Here is a 21,985-nt window from a genome sequence, read left to right on the forward strand (position 1 = left end):
ATTACAGTTTACCGGATAATGTGTCTTGTCAAATTAGCGACTCTTCACTGGTTATAAAGTAGTTTATTTTTCCAATGAAGCCAAAGAAATTAGGGCCAGTAATGTCTATTCAGCTGAAAGAAGCCTTACAATACAGCAAATCAGAAGAATTCCAAGATGAAGCAGAAACTATTGATGAAGCCAAATTTTCGTCAAGAAAACAGTCAAAGGGCAATAAAGCAGTATGTAATATAATAGTCAGGATATCTTTCCAGGCAAGGAACTATGCTTCCTATTTTCTTATATACCGGTTGCTAATGTCAGTGAAAATAATTTTTTTCTGACTAAACCGAATAAAACGAAAAATAAAATAGACAAAAAAGGGACCTAAAAATGAAAGAATCATCACATGTGAGATCTATCTTTCAGAGCTATGGAATAAGACTTTGTCTGACAACAGGGCTTTAATGACAAAGTGGATTCTTTTGAACTGGAAAAATAGTTTCTACTTCAGGGTCGACCTTGGGGTATAGCTGGATCTGGATCCACGGGTACCACGCAGTTAAAGCTTTGCTGCTCCCAGGATGCACTTGGGTCCGTCCTCCTCTATACCCCGCCCCTGAGCCACAGCACCTCAGTTTTAGTTGGTGCCCGGCCGGAGTCGGGTCACCCTGGCGCAGTGGGGCTGCATAAGCAGCCCCTAAGCTTTATTTTAATTTTATTTTTACTTCTTCAGAGCGGCAGCATCAGACTGTCCATCTGGACGTCCACGCTGCCGCTCCAACAGCCCCGGTGGCGCTGCAACGCCAGTACTGATCTGGGGATCGCAGCGGGACCCCGGAGTCAGTACTAGCGTGGCTCCGGGACCTCCCACAGACTGCTGCCGGACACACGGGGCCAGGTAAGCCGCGTGCAGTGCTTCGCGCTGCGCGCGGGGGAAGTAGTATGCAGTCTTCAGCAGCCGGTCTCTGGGGACAGACTAGCGGCGCTAGTAGCGGTGGCGGGCTCCCCCCTCTGTGACCGCTGGACCAACAGGGTGTAAGACCGGCAGGGAACCGGCGTCCCGGGGGTTTCAGTACTAGCAGGGGAGGCAGCCTTCCCTGCTTGAGCGGCTCCTCCCCTCAGCCCAGCGCGCCTTCTCTCATGCGTGCTGGCGTCGCTGGGCTGTTCTCACTCGGCCACTCCTCCTCAGAGCTCTCCGGTGTCCATCTTCCCAGGCAGCAACGCAGAGCTCCCAGGCAGTATCCAGTGGACCGGTCCCCCTGCGTACCTCTCCCCCTACAAAGGACAGTGTTCGCAGCACTATAGCCCTCCCAGACACCGGTGGCGCAGGATCCTCCTTGGGCGATGTTTACGCAAGTGCTGGCGTCGATCGCGGACCGGCTTGCGGTCCCGACTGCAGCCTCTTCTAGGGCGTTGCCCCAGCCTACCATCCCCCATTCTCCGGGTGTGAAGCGTCTGGTGCAGTCTCCTCCCGGGTCTCAGACCATGGGGCCTTATGCGGGATTGCCTGTATACGTGCAATCTCCCACGGTGCCGCAGCAGTCGATGGCACCCTTTCAGGGGTATCCTCAAACGGTACCCCCTCCCTGGGTGGCTATCCTCTCCAGCTCTGTTCAGAGCCTGGCGGCTTCGTCATCGGCTTTTCAGTCTATGTTGCACAGTGATTTGCCCCCAAAGGCGTCCAAGCGACCCGTTTCGGCTTCACTGGCGGCGCAGTTCACGGACACGGACGTGTCTTCGGATGACGGGGAGATCCATGAAGACTCTGACTCGGATGCCGGGGAGGTGGAGGCTAAGTCCTCCATTAATGTGCCGGCATTGGTTAGGGCGGTGCGGGCCATCCTTCATATAGAGGAGGATGCGCCGGCTCCCAGGTCGAAGTACCCTAATTTTAAAAAGGCCAAAGTAGCTTCGACTGTTTTTCCCCTGTCCGACCAGTTGACGGATCATATGGCGGGGGCCTGGCAGTTGCCCAGCAAGAGATTCCAACCGCAGAAACGGTTGGCTTCAAACTATCCTTTTCCTGAGGCTCATTGCAGGAAGTGGGAAACTCCGCCTGCGGTGGATTCCCAAGTCATCCGCTTAATTAAAAGCGATACGCTGCCTTTGCCGTCGATCTCCTCCCTGAAAGATCCCACGGACAGGAAAGTGGAGACTTGTTTAAAGTCTATCTACTCTCTCTCGGGGGCGGTGGCCCGTCCGTCCATGGCCATCTCTTGGGTGGCTAAGGCCATCGAGAGCTGGGCCAACGCTTTGGAGGATACCTTTCCGGATGATGCTCCGGATATCCAGAGAGCGTTTATAGGACAAATGAGGGATGCGGCTTCCTACATTGGGGAAGCATCGTTGGATGCAAGCCTGCTGACCTCTAGGGTGCAGCTGTGTCGGCGCGTCGGTCCTTGTGGCTGAGGTCTTGGAGAGCTGGCGCATACTCCAGAAAGGGCCTGGAGACCTTACCTTTTAATGGAGAGTTGTTTTTTGGTCCAGACTTGGACAAAATAGTGGATACTCTGGCTAAGTCTAAATCAGCCTTCCTCCCTTCGGCTTCTGCACCTACCAAGGTACGGAGCTCTGCCTTTCGGTCCTTTCGGGTTCAGGGCAAGGCCAAAGGTTAGTCCTTCCCGAGGCAGTCGATGACCAAGGCCGCTTCTAAGCCCAAGAAGCAGGCCTGGAGTGCCAGGCACCCTTCTTCCAAGCAGGAAGATAAACCTTCTGCCTGATCGGACGGGCCTCCCTCTGGGGGACCCCAGAGTGGGAGGCCGACTTCTTCTATTTGCCCAGTGCTGGCACAATACCACCACGGATGCCTGGGTTCGAGAAGTGGTCTCCCAGGGGTACGCCCTGTCTTTTCGGCACAGACCGCCCCACCAGTTTTTCTGCACGAGTCCTTCTCAGGACAAGACCAAGACTTTACAGATTCAGGAAGCTATAGAGTCCTTGCTGAAAGCAGGGGTCATTGTTCCCGTTCCTCAATTACAACGAGGGACGGGGTACTATTCTTCTCTGTTTCCCAATGGTTCTCATCGCCCTATCCTCAACTTGAAGTCTCTGAACAAATTTCCAAGTTCAGGATGGAAACGTTACGTTCCATCATTCTGGCGATGGAACCTGGGGATTACATGGTGTCCCTGGATATCCAGGACGCCTACCTCCATGTTCCGATAGCACCTTCGCACAAGCGGTACCTGAGGTTCGCTATCCTTCAACATCATTATCAGTTCCGGGCGCTACCCTTTGGCCTCTCCACGGCACCGAGGGTATTCACAAAGATTATGGCGGTCATGGCCACACATCTTCGGAACCAGAATGTACGGCTGCTGCCGTATCTGGATGACCTCCGGAGGTACTGCTTCAACATCTCCTCATAGGTACTGCTTCAACATCTCCACCTGACGATCGCTTGCCTGCAAGAGCACGGGTGGCTGATAAATTGGAAAAAGTCCTCCCTGATTCCATCACAGCGGATGGTTCATTTGGGAGCCCTGCTGGATTCTCGTCAGCAAAGGATCTTCCTGACCCCGGAAAAGGTCTCCTCCCTGCGGATACACAGTTGCCTGAGCAGTTGCCGCCTGTCGGTCCATTCGGCTATGAGAGTTCTGGGGTCCATGGTGTCGACATTCGACATGGTGGAATTTGCCAAGTTCCATTCCCGTCCCCTGCAGGGGCTGATTCTATCGGAATGGAATGGGTTACCTCACCGGATCCGCTCTCAGATGCTGGTGTTGTCCCCGGAGGTTCGGCAGTCTTTGGCTTGGTGGCTTCAGACAGCTCATCTGGTCGAGGGGCGCCCCTTTTGGATCCCGGACTGGGTACTGCACACAACGGATGCCAGTCTCCGGGGTTGGGGGGCAGTGACCAGCTCATTGCCGCTTCAGGGTCGTTGGTCTGCGGAAGAAGCACTTCTCCCCATCAACATCCTGGAACTGCGGGCAGTGTACAGGGCCCTGCTGTCGGCCGGCCCCGCTCTTCACGGAAGGGCGGTTCAGGTGCAGTCCGACAACGCCACCACGGTGGCGTATATCAACCATCAAGGAGGAGCTCGCAGTCGGGCAGCGATGTCAGAGGTGTCTTGCATTCTTGCTTGGGCGGAGTGTTACATTCCAGCGATCTCGGCTGTCTTCATTCCAGGAGTCCTCAATTGGGTGGCGGAGTTCCTCAGCCGTCACGACGTGCATCCCGGGGAATGGTCGCTTCACCCAGAGGTGTTTCAGCTACTCGTGGAAAGGTGGGGGCTGCCGGAGCTGGACTTGATGACCTCCCATCACAATCACAAGTTGCCCGTTTACGGGTCAAGGACAAGAGACGCAGGCGCCTGTCTGGTAGACGCGCTGTCCGTGAAATGGACGTTTCACCTGGCGTATCTGTTTCCTCCAATATCCCTACTTCCTCGGTCCTGCGGAAATTCAAGCAGGACGGCGGCACGCTCGTGCTGGTGGCTCCGGCGTGGCCCAGACGTCCTTGGTACTCCGATCTGAGGAGCCTCTCCATCGACGCTACGTACCTTCTTCCTTAGCGTCGGGACCTGTTGTCTCAAGGGCCCTGCCTTTACCCGGATCTGGGTCGGCTCTCTTTGACGGCGTGGCTCATGAGACAGCCGTCTTGAGGTCTCGGGGTTTCTCCAGTTCGGTTATTGGTACCATGCTTAGGGCACGCAAGCCAGCTTCCGTACGGATTTACCACAGGGTGTGGCTCACTTACTCCGCACTTGTTATCTCTGTTTCTACGAAGTCCATAGGGCCCACAGGGTTGACCTTGGGGTATAGCTGGATCTGGATCCACGGGCACCACACAGTTAAAGCTTTCACTGCTCCCAGGAAGCACTTGGGTCCGTCCTCCTCTATACCCCGCCCCCGAGCCACAGGCACCTCAGTTGGTGAGCAGCCAAGGCCAGAGGAGGAGACTAAACAGAGAGAAGGAAGACTGGAACACACAAGAAACCATATTCACAGAAATGGGAGACAGAAAACCGGTGACCAGCCACACAGCCCATTTGAAGCAAGGTGCGTCAGGGCGGGCGCCCTGTGGACCCTATGGACTTCGTAGAAACAGAGATAACAAAGGTAAGTTCTTACCATATCTCTTGTTTTCTACTTCAGGGTCCATAGGGGGTCCATAGGGGGTCCATAGGGTTGACCTTGGGGATGTCCCAAAGCAGTTCAACTAAGGGCAGGGACGCTCCAGAGCAGAAAGGAGAATCCTGCGCCCGAAGGATGCATCCTGAGAGGCAAAGGTGTCAAACGCATAAAACCTCAAAAATGTCTGAATTGAAGACCAAGTGGCTGCCTTGCACAGCTGAACAGCAGAGGCACCACGTCTAGCAGCCCAAGAAGGACCCATAGACCGAGTGGAATGAGCCTTAACAGAGGCTGGAACAGGTAAACGTTCCTGTGTATAAGCCTCCCTAATAACAGAACAAAGCCAACGGGCTAACGTTTGTTTGTTGGCAGGCCAACCCCTCTTATGAAAACCAAAGAGGACAAACAAGGAATCGGACTTTCTTACAGAAGCCGTCCGATCAACATAAACTCTGAGAGCACGGACAACGTCCAACGAAGCCTCACCAGCTGTAAGATCAGGAGATTGAATAGCTGGTACCACGATTGAAAAGCTGGTACCACAAGTTCCTGATTGATGTGGAACTTAGAGACTACTTTAGGCAAAAACTCAGGATGAGTACGAAGCACAGCCCTGTCCTGGTGAAAAATTAGGAAGGGGGGACTACAGGAAAGTGCCCCCAACTCGGATACCCTCCTGGCCGAAGCAATTGCCAGGAGAAACAGTTTTCAGTATTAACCCCTGGAGTTCAACGGACTCAAGAGGCTCAAAGGGAGGTCCCTGCAGGACCCGAAGAACCACCGCCAAGTCCCATGGAGCCACTGGAGGCACAAAGGGAGGATGAATTCTAAGAACACCTTGGAAAAAGGTGCGAACAGTGTAGCGATCCGACGTTGGAACCATACAGACAGAGCCGATACATGAACCTTCAGGGAAGCAAGACGTAAGCCCAGGTCAAGACCTGACTGCAGAAATGCCAAAATCCTAGAAACCCTGAACACCTGAGGATCAAAGTTTCTGGACTCACACCACTGAAAGTAAGTGTGCCACACTCTGTGGTAAATCCGTGCAGAGGCAGGCTTACGCGCCCTCAGCATGGTACTGATGACAGAGTTAGAAAAACCCCGGGACCTTAAGACGGCTGTCTCAAGAGCCACGCCGTCAAAGACAGCCAACCCAGATCCGGGTAAAGGCAGGGCCCCTGAGACAGCAGGTCCCGACGCTGAGGCAGAAGGAACGGAGCGTCTACGGACAAGCTCCTGAGATCGGAGTACCAAGGACGTCTGGGAAACGTGCCCCTGTCCTGTTTTATTTTTCTGAGTACCCGAGGTAGCAGGGAGATCGGAGGGAACAGGTACGCTAGGTGAAATGTCCATTTCACAGACAGCGCGTCCACTAGGCTTGCGCCTGCATCTCTTGTCCTTGAGCCGTACATGGGCAACTTGCAGTTGTGATGGGAGGCCATCAGGTCCAACTCCGGCAGTCCCCATTTGTCCACGAGAAGTTGAAACACCTCTGGGTGAAGCGACCATTCCCCGGGATGCACGTCGTGGCGGCTGAGGAAGTCCGCCTCCCAATTGAGGACTCCCGGGATGAAGACTGCCGAGATTGCCGGAAGGTAGCACTCCGCCCAAGCCAGGATCTGAGACACCTCCGACATCACAGCTCGACTGCGAGTCCCTCCCTCACTGTGGTAGCGTTGTCCGATTGCACCTGAACTGCTCTTCCGTGAAGAACGGTGCCTGACGACAGTAGAGCACGGTACACTGCCCGCAGCTCTAGAACATTTATGGGAAGGACGGCTTCCTCCGCCGACCAACGGCCCTGAAGAGGCAACAAGCCGGTCACTGCCCCCCAACCCCGGAGACTGGCATCTGTCGTAAGCAGAACCCAGTCCGGGATCCAAAAGGGGCGACACTGGATGAGATGAGCTGACTGAAGCCACCACGCCAGAGACAGGCGCACATCCAGGGACAAGACCAGCATCTGAGAACGGATCCGGTGAGATAACCCGTTCCACTCCGAAAGAATCTGCCCCTGCAGGGGCCTGGAATGGAACTGGGCAAACTCCACCATGTCGAATGCCGACACCATGGACCCCAGGACTCTCATTGCCGAATGGACCGACACCCTGCCACTGCTCAGGCAACTGTGTATCCTCAGTTGTAGGGAAGACACCTTTTCCGGAGTCAAGAAAATCCTTTGTTGACAAGAATGCAGAAGTGCTCCCAGATGTGCTCCCAGATGGACCATCCGTTGTGATGGGATCAGAGATGACTTCTTCCAATTTATCAACCACCCGTGTGCTTGAAGACAAGCAATGGTCAGGAGGAGATGTCGAAGAAGCACCTCCGGGGAGCTTGCCAGCAGCAGAAGATCGTCCAGGTACGGCAGAAGCCGTATACCCTGCCCCCGAAGGTGGGCAGCCATAACTGCCATCACCTTGGTGAACACCCTCGGAGCCGTGGAAAGGCCGAAAGGCAACACCCGAAACTGGTAGTGATGGTTCAGGATAGCAAACCTCAGATACCGCTGACGTGCCGGTGCTATGGGCACATGGAGATAGGCATCCTGGATATCGAGGGAGACCATGTAATCCCCGGGTTCCATCGCCAGAATGATGGAACGTAACGTTTCCATCCTGAACTTGGGAACTCTGAGGTATGTGTTCAGAGACTTCAAATTCAGGATAGGGCGATGAGAACCATTGGGTTTCTGCACCAGAAACAGAGTAGAGTAGTACCCCATCCCTCGTTATGACTGAGGAACAGGAACAATGACCCCTGCTTTCAGCAAGGACTATATAGCTTCCTGAATCTGCAAAGCTTTGGTTTTGTCCTGAGAAGGACTCGTGCAGAAAAACAGGTGGGGCGGCCTGAACCGAAAAGACAGGGCGTACCCCTGAGAGACTACTTCTCGAACCCAGGCATCCATGGAGGTATTGCGCCAATACTGGGCGAATTGGAGAAGTCGGCCTCCCACTCTGGGGTCCCCCAGAGAGAGGCCCGTCCCATCAGGCAGCAGGTTTATCCTCCTGCTTGGAAGAAGGGCGCCGAGCACTCCATGCCTGCTTCTTGGGCTTGGGTGCGGCCTTGGTCGCCGAATGTCTCGGGAAGGACTGACCCTTGGCCTTACCCTGAACCCGAAAGGACCGAAAAGCAGAGCTCCTCACTTTAGCCAGCGCAGAGGCCGAAGGGAGGAAAGCCGACTTGGACTTAGCCAAGGTATCAACTATTTTGTCCAAATCTGGACCAAATAGCAATTCTCCATTAAAAGGCAAGGCCTCTAGACCCTTTTTAGAGTCTGCATCAGCCCTCCAGGACCTCAGCCACAGGGACCGCCGAGCAGACACAGCTGCAGCCGAAACCCTAGAAGTTAGCAGGCTGGCATCCAAAGACGCTTCCCCAATATAGGAAGCCACATCCCTCATCTGTCCCACTAACGCTCTCTGGATATCCGGAGCATCGTCAGTCAAGGTATCCTCCAAGGCATTGGCCCAGTTCTCAATGGCTTTAGGAGATAGCCATGGATGGACGAGACACCGTACCGGAAAGAGTAAATGGACTTCAAACAAGTCTCCACCTTCCTGTCCGTGGGATCCTTTAAAGAGGAGATAGATGGCAATGGCAGCGTTGCGCTTTTGATCAAGCGGGTAATGTGGGAATCCACCGCCGGCGGAGTCTCCCATTTCCTGCAATGAGCTTCAGGAAAAGGATAATTTGACACCAAACTCTTCTGAGGCAGGAACCTCTTACTGGGGAATTGCCAGGCCGCTGCCATATGATCCGTTAATTGATCAGACAGGGGAAACACATTTGAAGTTACCTTGGCTTTTTTAAAATTAGGGAACTTCGACCTAGGAGCCGGCGCATCATCCTCTATATGTAGGATAGCCTGCACCGCCCTAACTAATACTGGAACATTAATGGAGGACTTAGCCTCCACCTCCTGCCCCATGGCATCAGAGTCAGAGTCCTCATGGATCTCTCAGTCATCTGAGGACACTTCCGAGTCCGACAACTGTGCAGCCAGTGAACTCACGACAGGACTCTTGGGACGCCCTTGGTGGCAAATCACTTTGCAACATCGACTGAAACGCCGAGGATGAGGCCGCCAGACTCTGTACAGAGCTGGAGAGAACATCCACCCAAGGTGCAGGAGCCATCTGAGAAAAACTCTGAAAAGTCACCACAGACTTCTGCGTCACAGGAGGAGACTGGACATACACAGGCAGTCCCGAATATGGACCCACAGTCTGGGCCTCGGGGGGAGACTGCAATATTTGCGGAATACCCGGAGAACGGGGGATGGTGGGCTGGGGCAATGCCCTAGAAGGGACCGTTGATGGGACCGATAACCGGTCCGCAATGGACGCCAGCACCTGTGAAAACATCACCCAAGGAGGGTCCTGTGATACAGGGGGTTTAGAGGGGCCCGGTACCAGCTGGCACCGCCCGCACAGACCATTCTGAGATAAATCCTCCCCATCAATTCCAGCAGCACAGCATCTGCAGGAAAACAACACAGGAGCCACGGAGTGCTCAGTCTCCTCATCAGACATGATACTGTAATTACACAAAAAATACGTATCACCAGAGGAATTACGGTGTGAACACCCGCGCACTCACCAGTATGCAACACAAACAGCCCAGATACGGTACTGTGTAGCACACAACAGTATGTGACTGACCACACAAATACGTGATTTATATAAGTGAGGGTATCAGAAAAAACGCCCTTCCCCCACACACCTGCCGGGCCGTAGGAGAAGGAAAGGGATAGGTATAAGCTGACAGTAAGTAGAAATAAGTCACAGACAGGCAGCACTAGCAATAGTCACATACAATGCAGAAAAGTTATACTCACTGCACCTTCCGCTACAATCAACCGCCCAGATTCAGTGTCTGGGAGGGCTATAGCGCTGTGTACACTGTCCTTTAGCAGGGGAGAGGTACACAGGGGGACCGGTCCACTTGATACCGCCTGGGAGTCTGCGATGCCTGCCAGTAAAGATGGCCGCCGGAGACCTCAGAGGAGGAGTGGCCGAGAGATAAGAGCAGCTCAGCGACGCCTGACTGCGTGTTGAAAGGCGCGCTGAGCTGAGGGGAGGAGCCGCTAGTCAGGGAAGGCTGCCTCCCCTGGCTAGCATTTAACCCCTTGGTTGCCGGTCCCGCTTCCAGCCTATCACCCTGGTGGTCTAGCGGACACGCGGGGTATTTCCTCTATAGAGGGGGAGCCCGCCGCCGCTGCTAGCGCCTCCGGTCTGTCCCCAGAGACCGGAGGCTTCTGACTGCATAGAAAGTATCCGCGGCCCGCCGCACGCAGCGACCCGCAGCTTACCTGATACCCGGCGATCCGGCAGCAGTCACAGGGAGTCCCCAGAGCCCGGCTCAGGGAGAAGGAGCGGCAGCGTGGACGTCCTAAAGGACAGTCTGATGCTGCCACTCTGATATTGTAAAAAAAAGAAGAAAAAAATAAAAAATATCTCTTTAAAATAAAGCTTAGGGGCTGCTCCTGCAGCCCCACTGCGACAGGGTGACCCGACTCTGGCCGGGCACCAACTAAAACTGAGGTGCCTGTGGCTCGGGGGCGGGGTATAGAGGAGGACGGACCCAAGTGCATCCTGGGAGCAGTGAAAGCTTTGACTGCGTGGTGCCCGTGGATCCAGATTCAGCTATACCCCAAGGTCAACCCTGTGGACCCCCCTATGGACCCTGAAGTAGAAAACAGCTGTAGTGCCTGATGTTGTCTACCCCTGGACTAGGCAAACCAGTATTTTGCCTAGAGCTCCATGATGTATTCATCTGGTTCTGCCACCATGACATATTCACAAGTTAAGCAGCCCTGAAATAAGTCATCTTGGATACTGCATTCATCAACATTTCATTAAAAGAAGAAAAAACACAGAACTCTTTAGGAGGGCTGCTCCGCACTACTGATTTAGCTGCTGACTTTCACTGTACTTACCCTCCTTCACTTTCTGCATCTGTAAGTTGTGCTCCAGAACTAGCTGTGAAATAGATAGAGCTGGAGCCTGTGGAATCTGTCCTCTCCCTGTGGATCAGGAACCTTCTACGTCGATTGGCCTTGTGGCTCTCCTCCAGATGTGACCTTGGAATAGAATGAAAAGTTTGTTTTAATACCAAAACTCCTCAGTCCCCAGAAGAACCTCTGCTTACACTAGCTCTCCGTGTCTTCCAGAATCCAATTTGAATTACTCCACCTTACCTACAAAGCCCGCAACGCCGCCACCTCTGCATACAGTCTCATCTCAAAATATGCTTCTTAAGTGGGGTACACAGACGTTATGTCGCCCGATCTGGCAGATCGGGACGACTTATCTACATCGGCAAGCGTGTACACACTATGTTAGACCATGCTCGCTCTCACTGGGGTGTTCATTGCATCAACAGATTGAGTGTACATGCTTCTCAATCTGTCAATTTGATGAACGACCCTTTGCATTTGGATATTGTGAGGTCGTTCACCAGATCGTGTGGTGTATATGGACCGCACGCTATGTCGCCCATCGTATCGTGGGTCGGCTGGGTACACAGATCATCTAATGTGTACCCAGCTATAGATGTATCTCTGATCTGCTCCTAGCCCCCTCCCATGGCACTACCCACTTACGAATTTCCCAACCACATGCAATCACACTGTCCCAGTCTTCAAATTTTTAAATAGGCTCTGAAAACCCACTTATTTATTACAACCTACCTTGTTGCTACCTATATAAATCACCATCATAGTTATTTATAGGGCGCAACAAGTTCTGCAGTGACAGAGGGGCAAGCAAACAGTTAAGCGAATAAAATGAGAGACATGTATGCAAAGGTCGTGTGAAGACATCTGCGCATCAGGACAGGAAGTATACATTTTCAGTATGATCCCACAATTCAGAGTATGCGTAAATCATACAAATCATTTAACAATCAGAAAGTAATGGCTCCGAAACTTCAGCAACAGGGATGGTTTTCCCGATCAAAACATGATCGGGATCTGCAAATCTGGGATTTTTTAAACATGAGGAATTTTCCCAATTCCCCGATGGATCGGTGATCATCGATGCCAGTCGATCAACATTTCCGACCAACGGTTCTGGTCAGATTGGGGAAATGGCCGCCTGATGTATGAGGCTCTTTAGGGATAGAACAATGGAGAGACACATGGGGTTTAGAGTGCCTTGCTTGTGAGAGCTTACAGTTTAGAGGGAGAGGCAGTAGGAGTTGCAACACATGGAGGGGAGAAAGGCACTGTTGAAGAGGTGGGTTTTGAGGGACTTTGAAGACTTGAAGGGTGATGGTGAGTCCTTCAGTACAAGGTAGGGAGTTCCACAGATGGGGAGCAGCATGGGAATATTCTTGAAGGCGTGAGTGTGAGGAGGTTAACAGGGGGGAGGAGAGGCATAGATCCAAGGAGAATAGGAGTGGGCAAAAGAGGATGTATATTGAGACAAGGTAAAGATATTTATGGGGGAGAGGAGTGGTGGAGGGCTTTGAAGGCTAGGAGCTTGAATTGAATCCTGGTGTAGCTGGGGAGCCAGGGGAAGATTTATAGAGTGATGTAGTAGAGGTAGAACGTGATGATAGATAGATCAACCTTGCTACAATGTTTAAGATGGATTCTGGTTGAGGGGGAGGTGGTAGCCACTAAGTGGAAAGGCCAGCTACCAGGAGGGTGGAGTGTATCAGGAACTTGGCAATACCATGGGACAGTAAGGGATACATTTTTGCCAAGTTTGCAAAGGAAAAAGTGGCATGATGGGGCGAGATATTATATTGGGAGGTAAAGAAGGGAGAGGAGTAGAGGGCGACAGTAAGGCAGCAAGCTTGGGTAACAGAAGAGTAAAAGGCTTTCAAACATGAGGACAGAGGCTTATGGAATCTCATCAGAAAGGAGTATAATGGAGTAGATGGTCTCATTGGCCAGTAAACAGGGACCCTAGAGCAGTGATACAGTTACCTTTATAGCTTTAAAATCACTATGCCAGCCAAATGAATTGTAAAATGGCAAATATTGCCAAAAAAAATACTATTATTTTTTTGTGGAGCCTGAAGCTTTTAAAGGTGGTGATAGTGGAGCGGTTTATTACTTTTTAGGTACCACTCTGCTAAAGGTATGTAGCCTCACACAGACAACCCCTAGATTTGGCTATGATTAAGAATAACACATCACTACACTTGTCAGAATTTGCATTACTTTGTTTTCAATACTGAAGGTAGCCAATTTTTCCCTCCACACATCTTATCAAAGCAACTTCTAAACCAGTGATTCCCAACCCCGGTCCTCAAGGCACACTAACAGTCCTGGTTTTAGTGATATTCATGCTTAAAAACAGATGGTCAAATCAAAATAACTAAGGTACTAATTAAGACACCTGTGCTCAACGATGGCTATCCTTAAAACCTGGACTGTTAGAGTGCCTTGAGGACCGTGGTTGGGAAACCCTGACATTCAATCTACAGCCGTGGCCAAAAGTTCAGAGAATGACACAAGTATTGGTTTTCACAAACTTTGTTGCTTCAATGTTTTTAGACCTTTTTGTCAGATGTTACTATGGTATAGTGAAGTAAAATTACAAGCATTTTATAAGTGTCATTGGGTTTTATTGACAATTACATTAAGTTTTTGCAAAGAGTCAATATTTGCAGTGTTGACCCTTCTTTTTCAAGATCTCTGCAATTCGCCCTGGCATACTATCACTCACCTTCTGGGCCACATACTGACTGATGGCTGCCCATTCTAGCCTAATCAATGCTTGGAGTTTGTCAGAACTTGTGGGTTTTTGATGCAGGAAACTTTGTGAAAATCAATACTTGTGTCATTCTCAAAACTTTTGGCCACGGCTGTACTCAATTCTATAATAAGATGACTTGTACTTGGTTATTACTATAGTTTATTTTTAAAGTTTAAACCTATAAAAGGAGGGCTGTAGATTGCGGGTACCATGATGCAAACAAAGGACAGAACATAACATGTATGTTTTATTTGATCTCTATTAAACACTGTTGGTCGACCCATTAGGATTGTGCTTAGATTTTATTGATATTGTGTGACTTTTATATGGCACAAGTAACTACTGAATAATATATACTATCCAAATCTCATGTGCAGGATGATTATTATGATTATTGCAGTGTCCTGTAAATACAACACTGTCTGATTTTGTACTCTCTCTCCATTTAGGAGCATTTTGGGGATTGGTAGATCTCCTGCGCTGACAGCTGTTATTTTCTGGGCACATGCAGAGCAATTTTGCTACATTACACTACGCAAACTGACGTAGGTCTTATCCTGCACTAGATACATAAATGCTGGGTAGCTGTGAAAGGACATAGGGTCCAATTTAGAGGTGGACAAAATTAAAACATTTGTTTTAGATATCTGCGAATGCACCCTGATGGTTATCGCCGGGGAACGCAGACTGAATTGCATGGAGACCCGTGCAATTCCGATAGGTGTTCCTGGGCGGTGACTGGGGGATGGCACCGGCGTCAAAGTACCGTCGGACATTCTGAGCAGCCATAGGGTTGCTATAATGTCCAACGGCGTTGCAGCACATCTATTTGCGCACCACATCAATTAGAGCTGCAGCTGGTGGGCATCTCAGTAGACAGCCCATTGGCTGTGGCATGAACATAAATTTGCAGCAGCGGCTGTGACTACAGCATTAGCGTCCACATCTGAATCAGGCCCACAGTACATGGTAAACTATTTTCCGAGACACCTTCATTTTTATTAGAAATAAGGTTCTAATATTGCAGAAACTTTTATCAAGGCAGATGTTACTGAGCCCCTGAGACACACTAGCTTTTCTATCTATGAGATGTTCCCATGTAGAAATGTTGGACAATAATTAATTTGTATAATTAAAAGAACTGCGGGTGCCGTTTTAAATATGCTCGTGCAACACACCAGGAGGCAGTGGCTTACAGAAGCCGCTGCTTCGTAAGTTCTCCCCCTTGTGTCTATTTGGTGTTAGATAGAATAAAATGTATGTTTCTTGTTATTCAGGCCTGAACTGGTGGCAGCGGGCAGGGGGGTGGGGGCACCAGGAGGGCTCTAGGAGCTGAGGCACAGGTCTCATGAGTGTTGAGATGCAGTAACACGGGCTAGCCAGATTACTTGATGAGGCATGGCAGGATCACAAGGGAACCCCGAATCTATAAAGACTTGGATTTGCCATGCATAGGGAGGAGGTTCCCCAGTGACCAGGAGAGCTGGTGCGTGGGCCGGAAGCAAGGAGAGCACAAGAGAATGGTGGAGATGCCCCCATAAAAAGGAAAAAAGCCTGAGTGATAAAGGTAGGGTGCTGCACCAACAGCATGGCCTTCCTCAATTGTGAGCACAAGGTGTGGAGAGTCCCTACATAAAAGCCCACAGCATCTAGCAAGGGGGAAGTGCTGAAAGAAGACAGTATGGCTAAAATAAAGCCCCATGCAATAGCAAGAGGGGAAGAAGCCCCTACCCAGCAGAGAGCCCTATAGTGACAAGAAGGAGAGCTGTGACCCCAGATAATGAGGAATAGCCACAAGGTTATTACAATAAGCATTTTCATTTTGTTCTCTTATTAAACTCTGCTTCCAAAGTAGGAAATTGGGTATTGCATCATTTCTAAAAAAATTCAAAGTGCCTGTCCAAAATCAGCTTGCTAACAATTACCCACCGCACTTCTCCAACAATGTCCTCAGCTAGCCCATGTAGGATGTTCCGCAGAGATTCAACCTCCTGCCGCAAATCACTAATGCTGCCAAGAACATGATCCAAGCGGTTCAACAACTCCAACTGCTCACCACGTGACACATCCACAATATCTCCCCTTCCTGGAAACACTGACATGAAGCACAGCAAAAATGTCTATAAGATAAATAGATTTTGATATTCTACAGTACATGCTGACATTCAATATGTATTTTATTTTATACCTGTAAACATGACAAATGTTAAGTGATGGAGGAAAGTATCAAGAATTACCTTGTGGGTATCTTGAAGTCAAAGGAATATTATCATGATCTGCAAACGAGTGCGTCCGATACCCATTTTGTTTAAATGTTTTGCTATTAAACCTCTTTTGTCGACGTTGATGCAACACATAAACTACAATCGCTGCAGCTGCTCCAGCTGCCAAACTCAATCCAATCTGATAGGAAAGGATAGGCTTAGACATGTTGTGGTCCTGGAAAGCAAACACAAATATCATGTTATGCTCATTAAATACATATACTTTTATTGCAGACAAGCATACTCTCATGTCTGCAAGATACTTCCTTCAAGTTACTGTAAAACAAACCCCCAACATTACATTTATATTTTATATTGAAACTACATTCCTATAAATAACCTCAACTCACTAAAGAAGTTTTTCCCATACGGGGAGGCTTTAGACACCCCTGTACTGCTTACACTACACAAGTCTCCTAAGACCACCGCCATTTGCCCTCATGTCTGCAACGATCTATTGTTAGACAAAACCCACCCCCACCTTTAAGCCCCCCACAAATATAGTATTTTTTTAATAGTTAGACCACTGGAATATGAATAATCCAAAATCATTAAAGAAGTTTTCACTTTTTTTTTTGTTGGTGGGGTGGAGGTTTGGCAACCACTGGACCTAAGCTGCACACACACACGTAAAGATTTTCTGTCCAACCATCCAACTTGTTGATTGGTTGGAATGAAAATCTGGTAAGGTATGAAAGCAAATGACAATCAGCAATTCAGACAAGTTTGTTAAACGTTTGATCTAAATAATTTTTTCAAACAACCATTTTTGTCCATTTTCTGGCGTTTAGGAGCAAATTGCTGATTGTCATTTGCTTTCATACCGTACCAGATATTCATTCCAACCAATCAACTAGTTGGATGGTTGGACAGAAAATCTTTACGTGTGTATGCAGCTTAAGACCATCACCATCTGGAATCTCTGAAGGAGATAAGAGATTGGCACCTGGATGGCCACATCACTGGCTGTCCTCTCCAAGCCTGGGGCAGATCCTCCCCTCACTAAGGGGCCCATTTATCAAAGATCATTTGAGGTAAATTCCCCGAAAACACCTGTTTTCAGGGGTTTACCTCAAATACTTAGTATCCCCCGAATGTATGAAGGAGGGACCGCAGCATGTATCTCTGATACCTGCTGCGATCCCTCCATTGCCGCCGGCAGCCGCCTCCACCATAGGTTTCTATGGGGGATGCGATGCTGCCAAATGTATCAATATCGGGAATGCGATTGACCCCAGTAGCTAACGCCATCTGCGTTACCCGCTGTGTCCTATGGGCACTTACCGCATTTTCAGCCGGCGGATCTCCCAGATCCCTCCGCCGGCAATGGGCGCCGCTCATGTGCAGTCCGCGGGACTGCGCATGCGCAGCAGCCCGGAGTGCGCTCCGGCCACATCGCAGGGACGGGCTCTTTTTCGGAGCCCGTCTCCGTGCATGTGCCTGGTGATACATTCGGCCGGTATGATCGCATTTTGCAATGCGATCATGGGCGGTACTGCATGCCCTGATCGCATTGCAAAATGCGATCCTTAATAAATGAGCCCCTATAACTGCATGAAGCCCTCACCCAGAGTAAGTGCAGTGACACTGCATTTATGGCAAAAAAATGGTCTTGGTAAATAGGGAATGCCTATGTTTTACATAATTACACAGAAGCTCTGTATAGTAACTAAAAATAAAATGTATTTACCGTCTATAAATTAATGAATTCATTATTGCTAGCATTGCATCACACGGGCCCCAAAAAAATAAATAATCAGGTTTTCATTTGCTTTCATTTTGGTTATGTCTAGACTGTACAGGGCTGATGGCCCTGTGACGTCACACCCACGTGACTCGGCCTGAAAGGGGGAGGGGCGGGGATGCTAACGGGGGACCAAAACTGTCCCCTCGCGGGCTCGCTAAGCTCGCCACGCTTCGGGCACGGTGGCTCGCCACAGATATTTATTCCCCCTCTATGCCCTAGTGGATGGTAACGCAGGAGCGGTCCAGGCTCCTGCAGCGGTCACGTGGTGTCTACGTCAAAGAGGTCCTTTCTCCAACTTGGAAATAGCAGCAACCCTTTCATTTTATATTGTTTCACTTTCAGTTTGAGTCCCCATTCATTTGTTTCCAGATCATACTTATTTTGTTTCACTATTGCATAGTTCCAGAGAGGGTGGACACGTGAAGGTCAAGGGACTGTTATAATGTCGCTTATTGTACTGCAGCAGGCAGCAAGTAACATCACTGACTGACTAGTGGTGTCAGGAATAAGCCCCCGCACACAGAGCCTGCACAATCATTGTAATGACATGTTACAGGATCTGGATAGAACATACACAGATCTGTGTATTAACATATACAGACATGTGACATTACACAGCACATGACAGCATGTGAGTAACCTGCATACATCCCATGCTGTGGCCACATGTATTGCGGCCAGTGGAGCGTGTAGATGTGCAGACAAGCAATGTGCAGCAGCACTGTACCGGCAGCCATAGTAGTGCCTAACTCACCAGCACAGCGCCCCGCGATATACAGTAACACGTAAGCGCAAATTACGCTCTATGCAGCAGCCTCTTTATTACCCGGTTGCCTCTTCAGCTGAGGGAGGAATCGGCCGGGTGTGATGGGGACTCTGACCCGGGCAGTCTCCTCTCAACAGAATAAGTGCCCGCCTCCGCCTGGATGCATTAGGCTACCCTGCGGCGCATCTCCATCCCATCATTGCTAGCCGCCGCCTCCTCCTCCTCCTCCTCTGCAGCTACTGCGCAGGCGCGCTGTCTCCCTCTTCCGGAGCCGTATGCTGTCAGTATTAGAAGATAAGGGGAGATTTATCAAATCATCTAAAGAGCAGTGGCAAAAGCAGGATTTCTAGAGGGGGGTTTCCAAATGTTTGATTTTAGATGAGTGTGGCCTGTCCATGAAGAGGGTAAAATTAGCACTTAATCAGCTTTAATAAGCGTCATACAAAGTGTATTGTGTGTCATAATTCCAGCATAAACAAGACCAGCGATCAAAGTAAGCCATTAAATGGTGGCCATTTTCCCTGTACTGTGCATGCACAAACGACGGGAAAATGGCCGCTGCAGCCATTTTACAGCGCCGGTCCCCTGCCGACGTGGGACTTCGGAGAGGTAAAGAATATTATGGGTGCAGGGTGTTCCCCGCACACCTTGCACCCATTATAGATACGCCCCTGCCTCTGCGTTCTCTCCATTCCCGCTGGCAGCCGCATGCCCCTTAGGTTTCTATGGGGGCAGGGCTGGCCCGACATATGCTGGGTACGTGGCCGCGTAGAGCGCCAGACTGAGGAGGGCGCTGCAGCAGTCAGGGACAGTGAGTTATTCACTAATCCCCATGGGTGCCGCCCTGAGGGCAAGCATGCGCTGCATCGAGCTGCGCTGTCTAGTGAGTGAGCGCTTGGCGGCGGGCCGTGCCTGGGACTGATCCCCTCCTTCTCTAGATCCTCCCACAGTGCGCAGATAGGCCTCTGCTTACACTACCCAGGGTGCAGCGCTTAGTCACATGATGACATGATGCTGCTGCCGCGGCTTTGCAGTCTGCATTACCTTGAAGAGCGGCTGTTGAGACAGCAGCACGAGGGGTCTGAAGGCAGTGGTACCAGGGGTGGGGCTGTCCAAAATTCAGATAGGGGAGCCTCACCAACTGCCAGTGAGTCCCAGCCATCTATGTTTGGCTGTGTTTGAAATGACAGTTGATATGGCTCCCCTATTTGAATTTTGGACTGCTCTGCAGCCTCACCCCTGGAGCCGCCACAGGTGGTAACTTATCTGGAGTGAGAGAGAGAGGGAAAGACATTAGGAGGGCAGGACAATACAAGGTATGAAGGGGACAGAGGGAAATATGAGACATGGGGAAGGACAATATAAGACAGGGGGGCAAGAGCAATACATGGTACGGGGAACACAATACAAGGCATGGAGGGGGCTAGAGGACGATATAAAACGGGGAGAGAACAATTACATGCATGGGAGGGACAATACAAGGTATGGTGGGGGAGAAGACAATTGAGACATGGGGGAGGACAACATAAGACATAGAGGGGGGAACAATACAATGCATGGTGGGGGGAGAGGACAATATCAGACATAGGGTCTCATTCAGACCCGGTCGCAAGGGCTGAGCGCTCGCAACCGGGTCGATGTTAAGGCCCTGCCCACACGCAGCGGCCGCACTGTGCGTGCGCAAGCCCCGAAGCGAAAGAGAATTTCTCTCGCTCCAGAGCTCACTACAAAAGGGGCGGCTGTCGATGTTGATCCACAGCTCGCCCCATTTTGTAGGCAGGGCGGGGGGGTGGCTACACAAACGGAGGCGTTTTGTGGGCGGCCCCACTGACATCAGCAGTGATATCAGTGGGGAGCTTCCTGCTCGATCAGAGCAGGAAGCTCCCTGGGGCTTGCGGTTGCCGAGACCCAACCTTAGGGTCTCGTCGCAAGCCCCGATGGTCGCGATGGTCTTGACCACCGCGACCATCAACCTGGTTGATCGCTAAAGCTGTGGGTGGTAACCCACAGCTTAGCTAGCGACCACGAGGTCGCACTTGAAAAGTGAAGCGGCCGCCCTCTTTCAGAGAGCGCTCTCTTCTGAATGAGGGCAATAGAGTGGAGGAAGAACAATACATTTGGGTAGATATGTAGTTGTATATTTACAGGGCTGGCTCCAGGGCTAATAGCGCCCTGTGCCAGCTGACTGCATTGCGTCCCTCAACACGTGCAACCAAAATTGGGGGCGTGGCCTAATTACCATAGGCCACACCTCATTACATGATGTTAACTGAGGGGGCGTGCACGCATGGCCCGCCTCCAAAAAATATCAGGATGGGGGGAGCCTCATTAGCTGGGCTTCCCCCAGCCCTTTCACGGCACTGAATGGATGCTGCGCGCATGCGCGCAACATCCATTCAGATTCCGGGGTCCCAGCATCGCCACACAGCTGCGGCGGTGGGGGTCCCCAACCCCCCGATTTGACCACCCGCAGGCCACTTCAGCCCACGGGTGGGCCGAAGTGGCTGAAATTGGGATGCTGGGGAGGGGTGCGTCCTCTATGGGTGGAGAAACTGTTTGACCGCTCAGGTCGAACACCCCTAGAGCTGGCCCTGCATATTTATGTACATATGTGTATTACTTTTCCCACAACAGCGTACACCCATATGTATTTCGACCACCTGGGGGGCGACAAAAAGAATATTCATTTACCTGAAAAATTGGTTTCAGGCCGGCCCTGTATGGGGGATTCGATGCTGCCAAATTTACCAACATCCAAAATACGATGCCTTCCGGATATTGGCTCCCGCACCTAATACCATCTGAATATGACGTTAGCCGCTATAACCTATTGGCTAAACTGTGAATAATTAGCCGGCAGAGGGTTCCTCCAGAACCCTCCCTGGCAATGGCGGCCGTGCATGTGTAGTCAGCGGGAATGCACATGTGCAGCAGCCCCGGCAGCTCTTTGGGCACATCGCAGGGATGGAGCCCTGTCCCTGCATGTGCCAGATGATACATTCAGGTGATAGGATCGCATCTTGCAATGCAATCATGGGCGGTAATGTCATGTTCAGATTGCGTTGCAATTGCAATCATTAATAAATGGGTCCTAAAAGTTTTATATACATCTCAAAGTTCAAGAGAGAACTTTGGAGAGCATGTACATGGCAGCACTGTATTATTAAATAAATTAAATAACAAATTGCTGTCAGGGACTGTCCTTAATCTCGGGGTCGTGCTGCTCTGTCTTGGCAGTGGTCCTGGCCAGGGAGCTCTCATAGTGGTGGTGGTTTCAGGTCCCTGAAGCTCCAGCGGCGTTCCCGTTGGCTCCAGACACTGGGCACTGCTCTAGTGGGCCCAGCCAGCTTACTGCGTTGCTGACAGACTCCCAGTGTGGTGGTGGTCTCGGGGCTTGGAGTTCCGTCGGCGTTCCTGCCAGCTCCAGACAT

At 50.8% G+C, this 21,985-nt stretch overlaps 1 protein-coding gene across 4 annotated transcripts in view; it reads right to left on the reverse strand.

The window, feature by feature from the left end:
- Positions 1-18,799, reverse strand: part of LOC148451019 (regulator of microtubule dynamics protein 3-like) — a 161,804-nt gene extending 143,005 nt beyond the window's left edge. For 2 of the 4 annotated variants that reach the window (XM_088462367.1, XM_088462369.1), the window contains exons 1-4: positions 18,615-18,799; positions 16,015-16,216; positions 15,707-15,872; positions 11,005-11,148 (exon numbers count right to left, since the gene is read on the reverse strand). In XM_088462367.1, coding sequence (XP_088318493.1) covers positions 11,005-11,148; positions 15,707-15,872; positions 16,015-16,207 — 503 coding nt within the window. In that variant the 5' untranslated portion in view covers positions 16,208-16,216; positions 18,615-18,799. The other 2 variants (XM_088462368.1, XM_088462370.1) reach the window with 2 other exon arrangements.
- Between the last annotated feature and the right edge of the window lie 3,186 nt (positions 18,800-21,985).

This window comes from Taudactylus pleione, unplaced genomic scaffold (genome assembly GCF_031769625.1).
Source record: "Taudactylus pleione unplaced genomic scaffold, aTauple2 ptg001208l, whole genome shotgun sequence".
Lineage (NCBI taxonomy): Eukaryota > Metazoa > Chordata > Amphibia > Anura > Myobatrachidae > Taudactylus > Taudactylus pleione.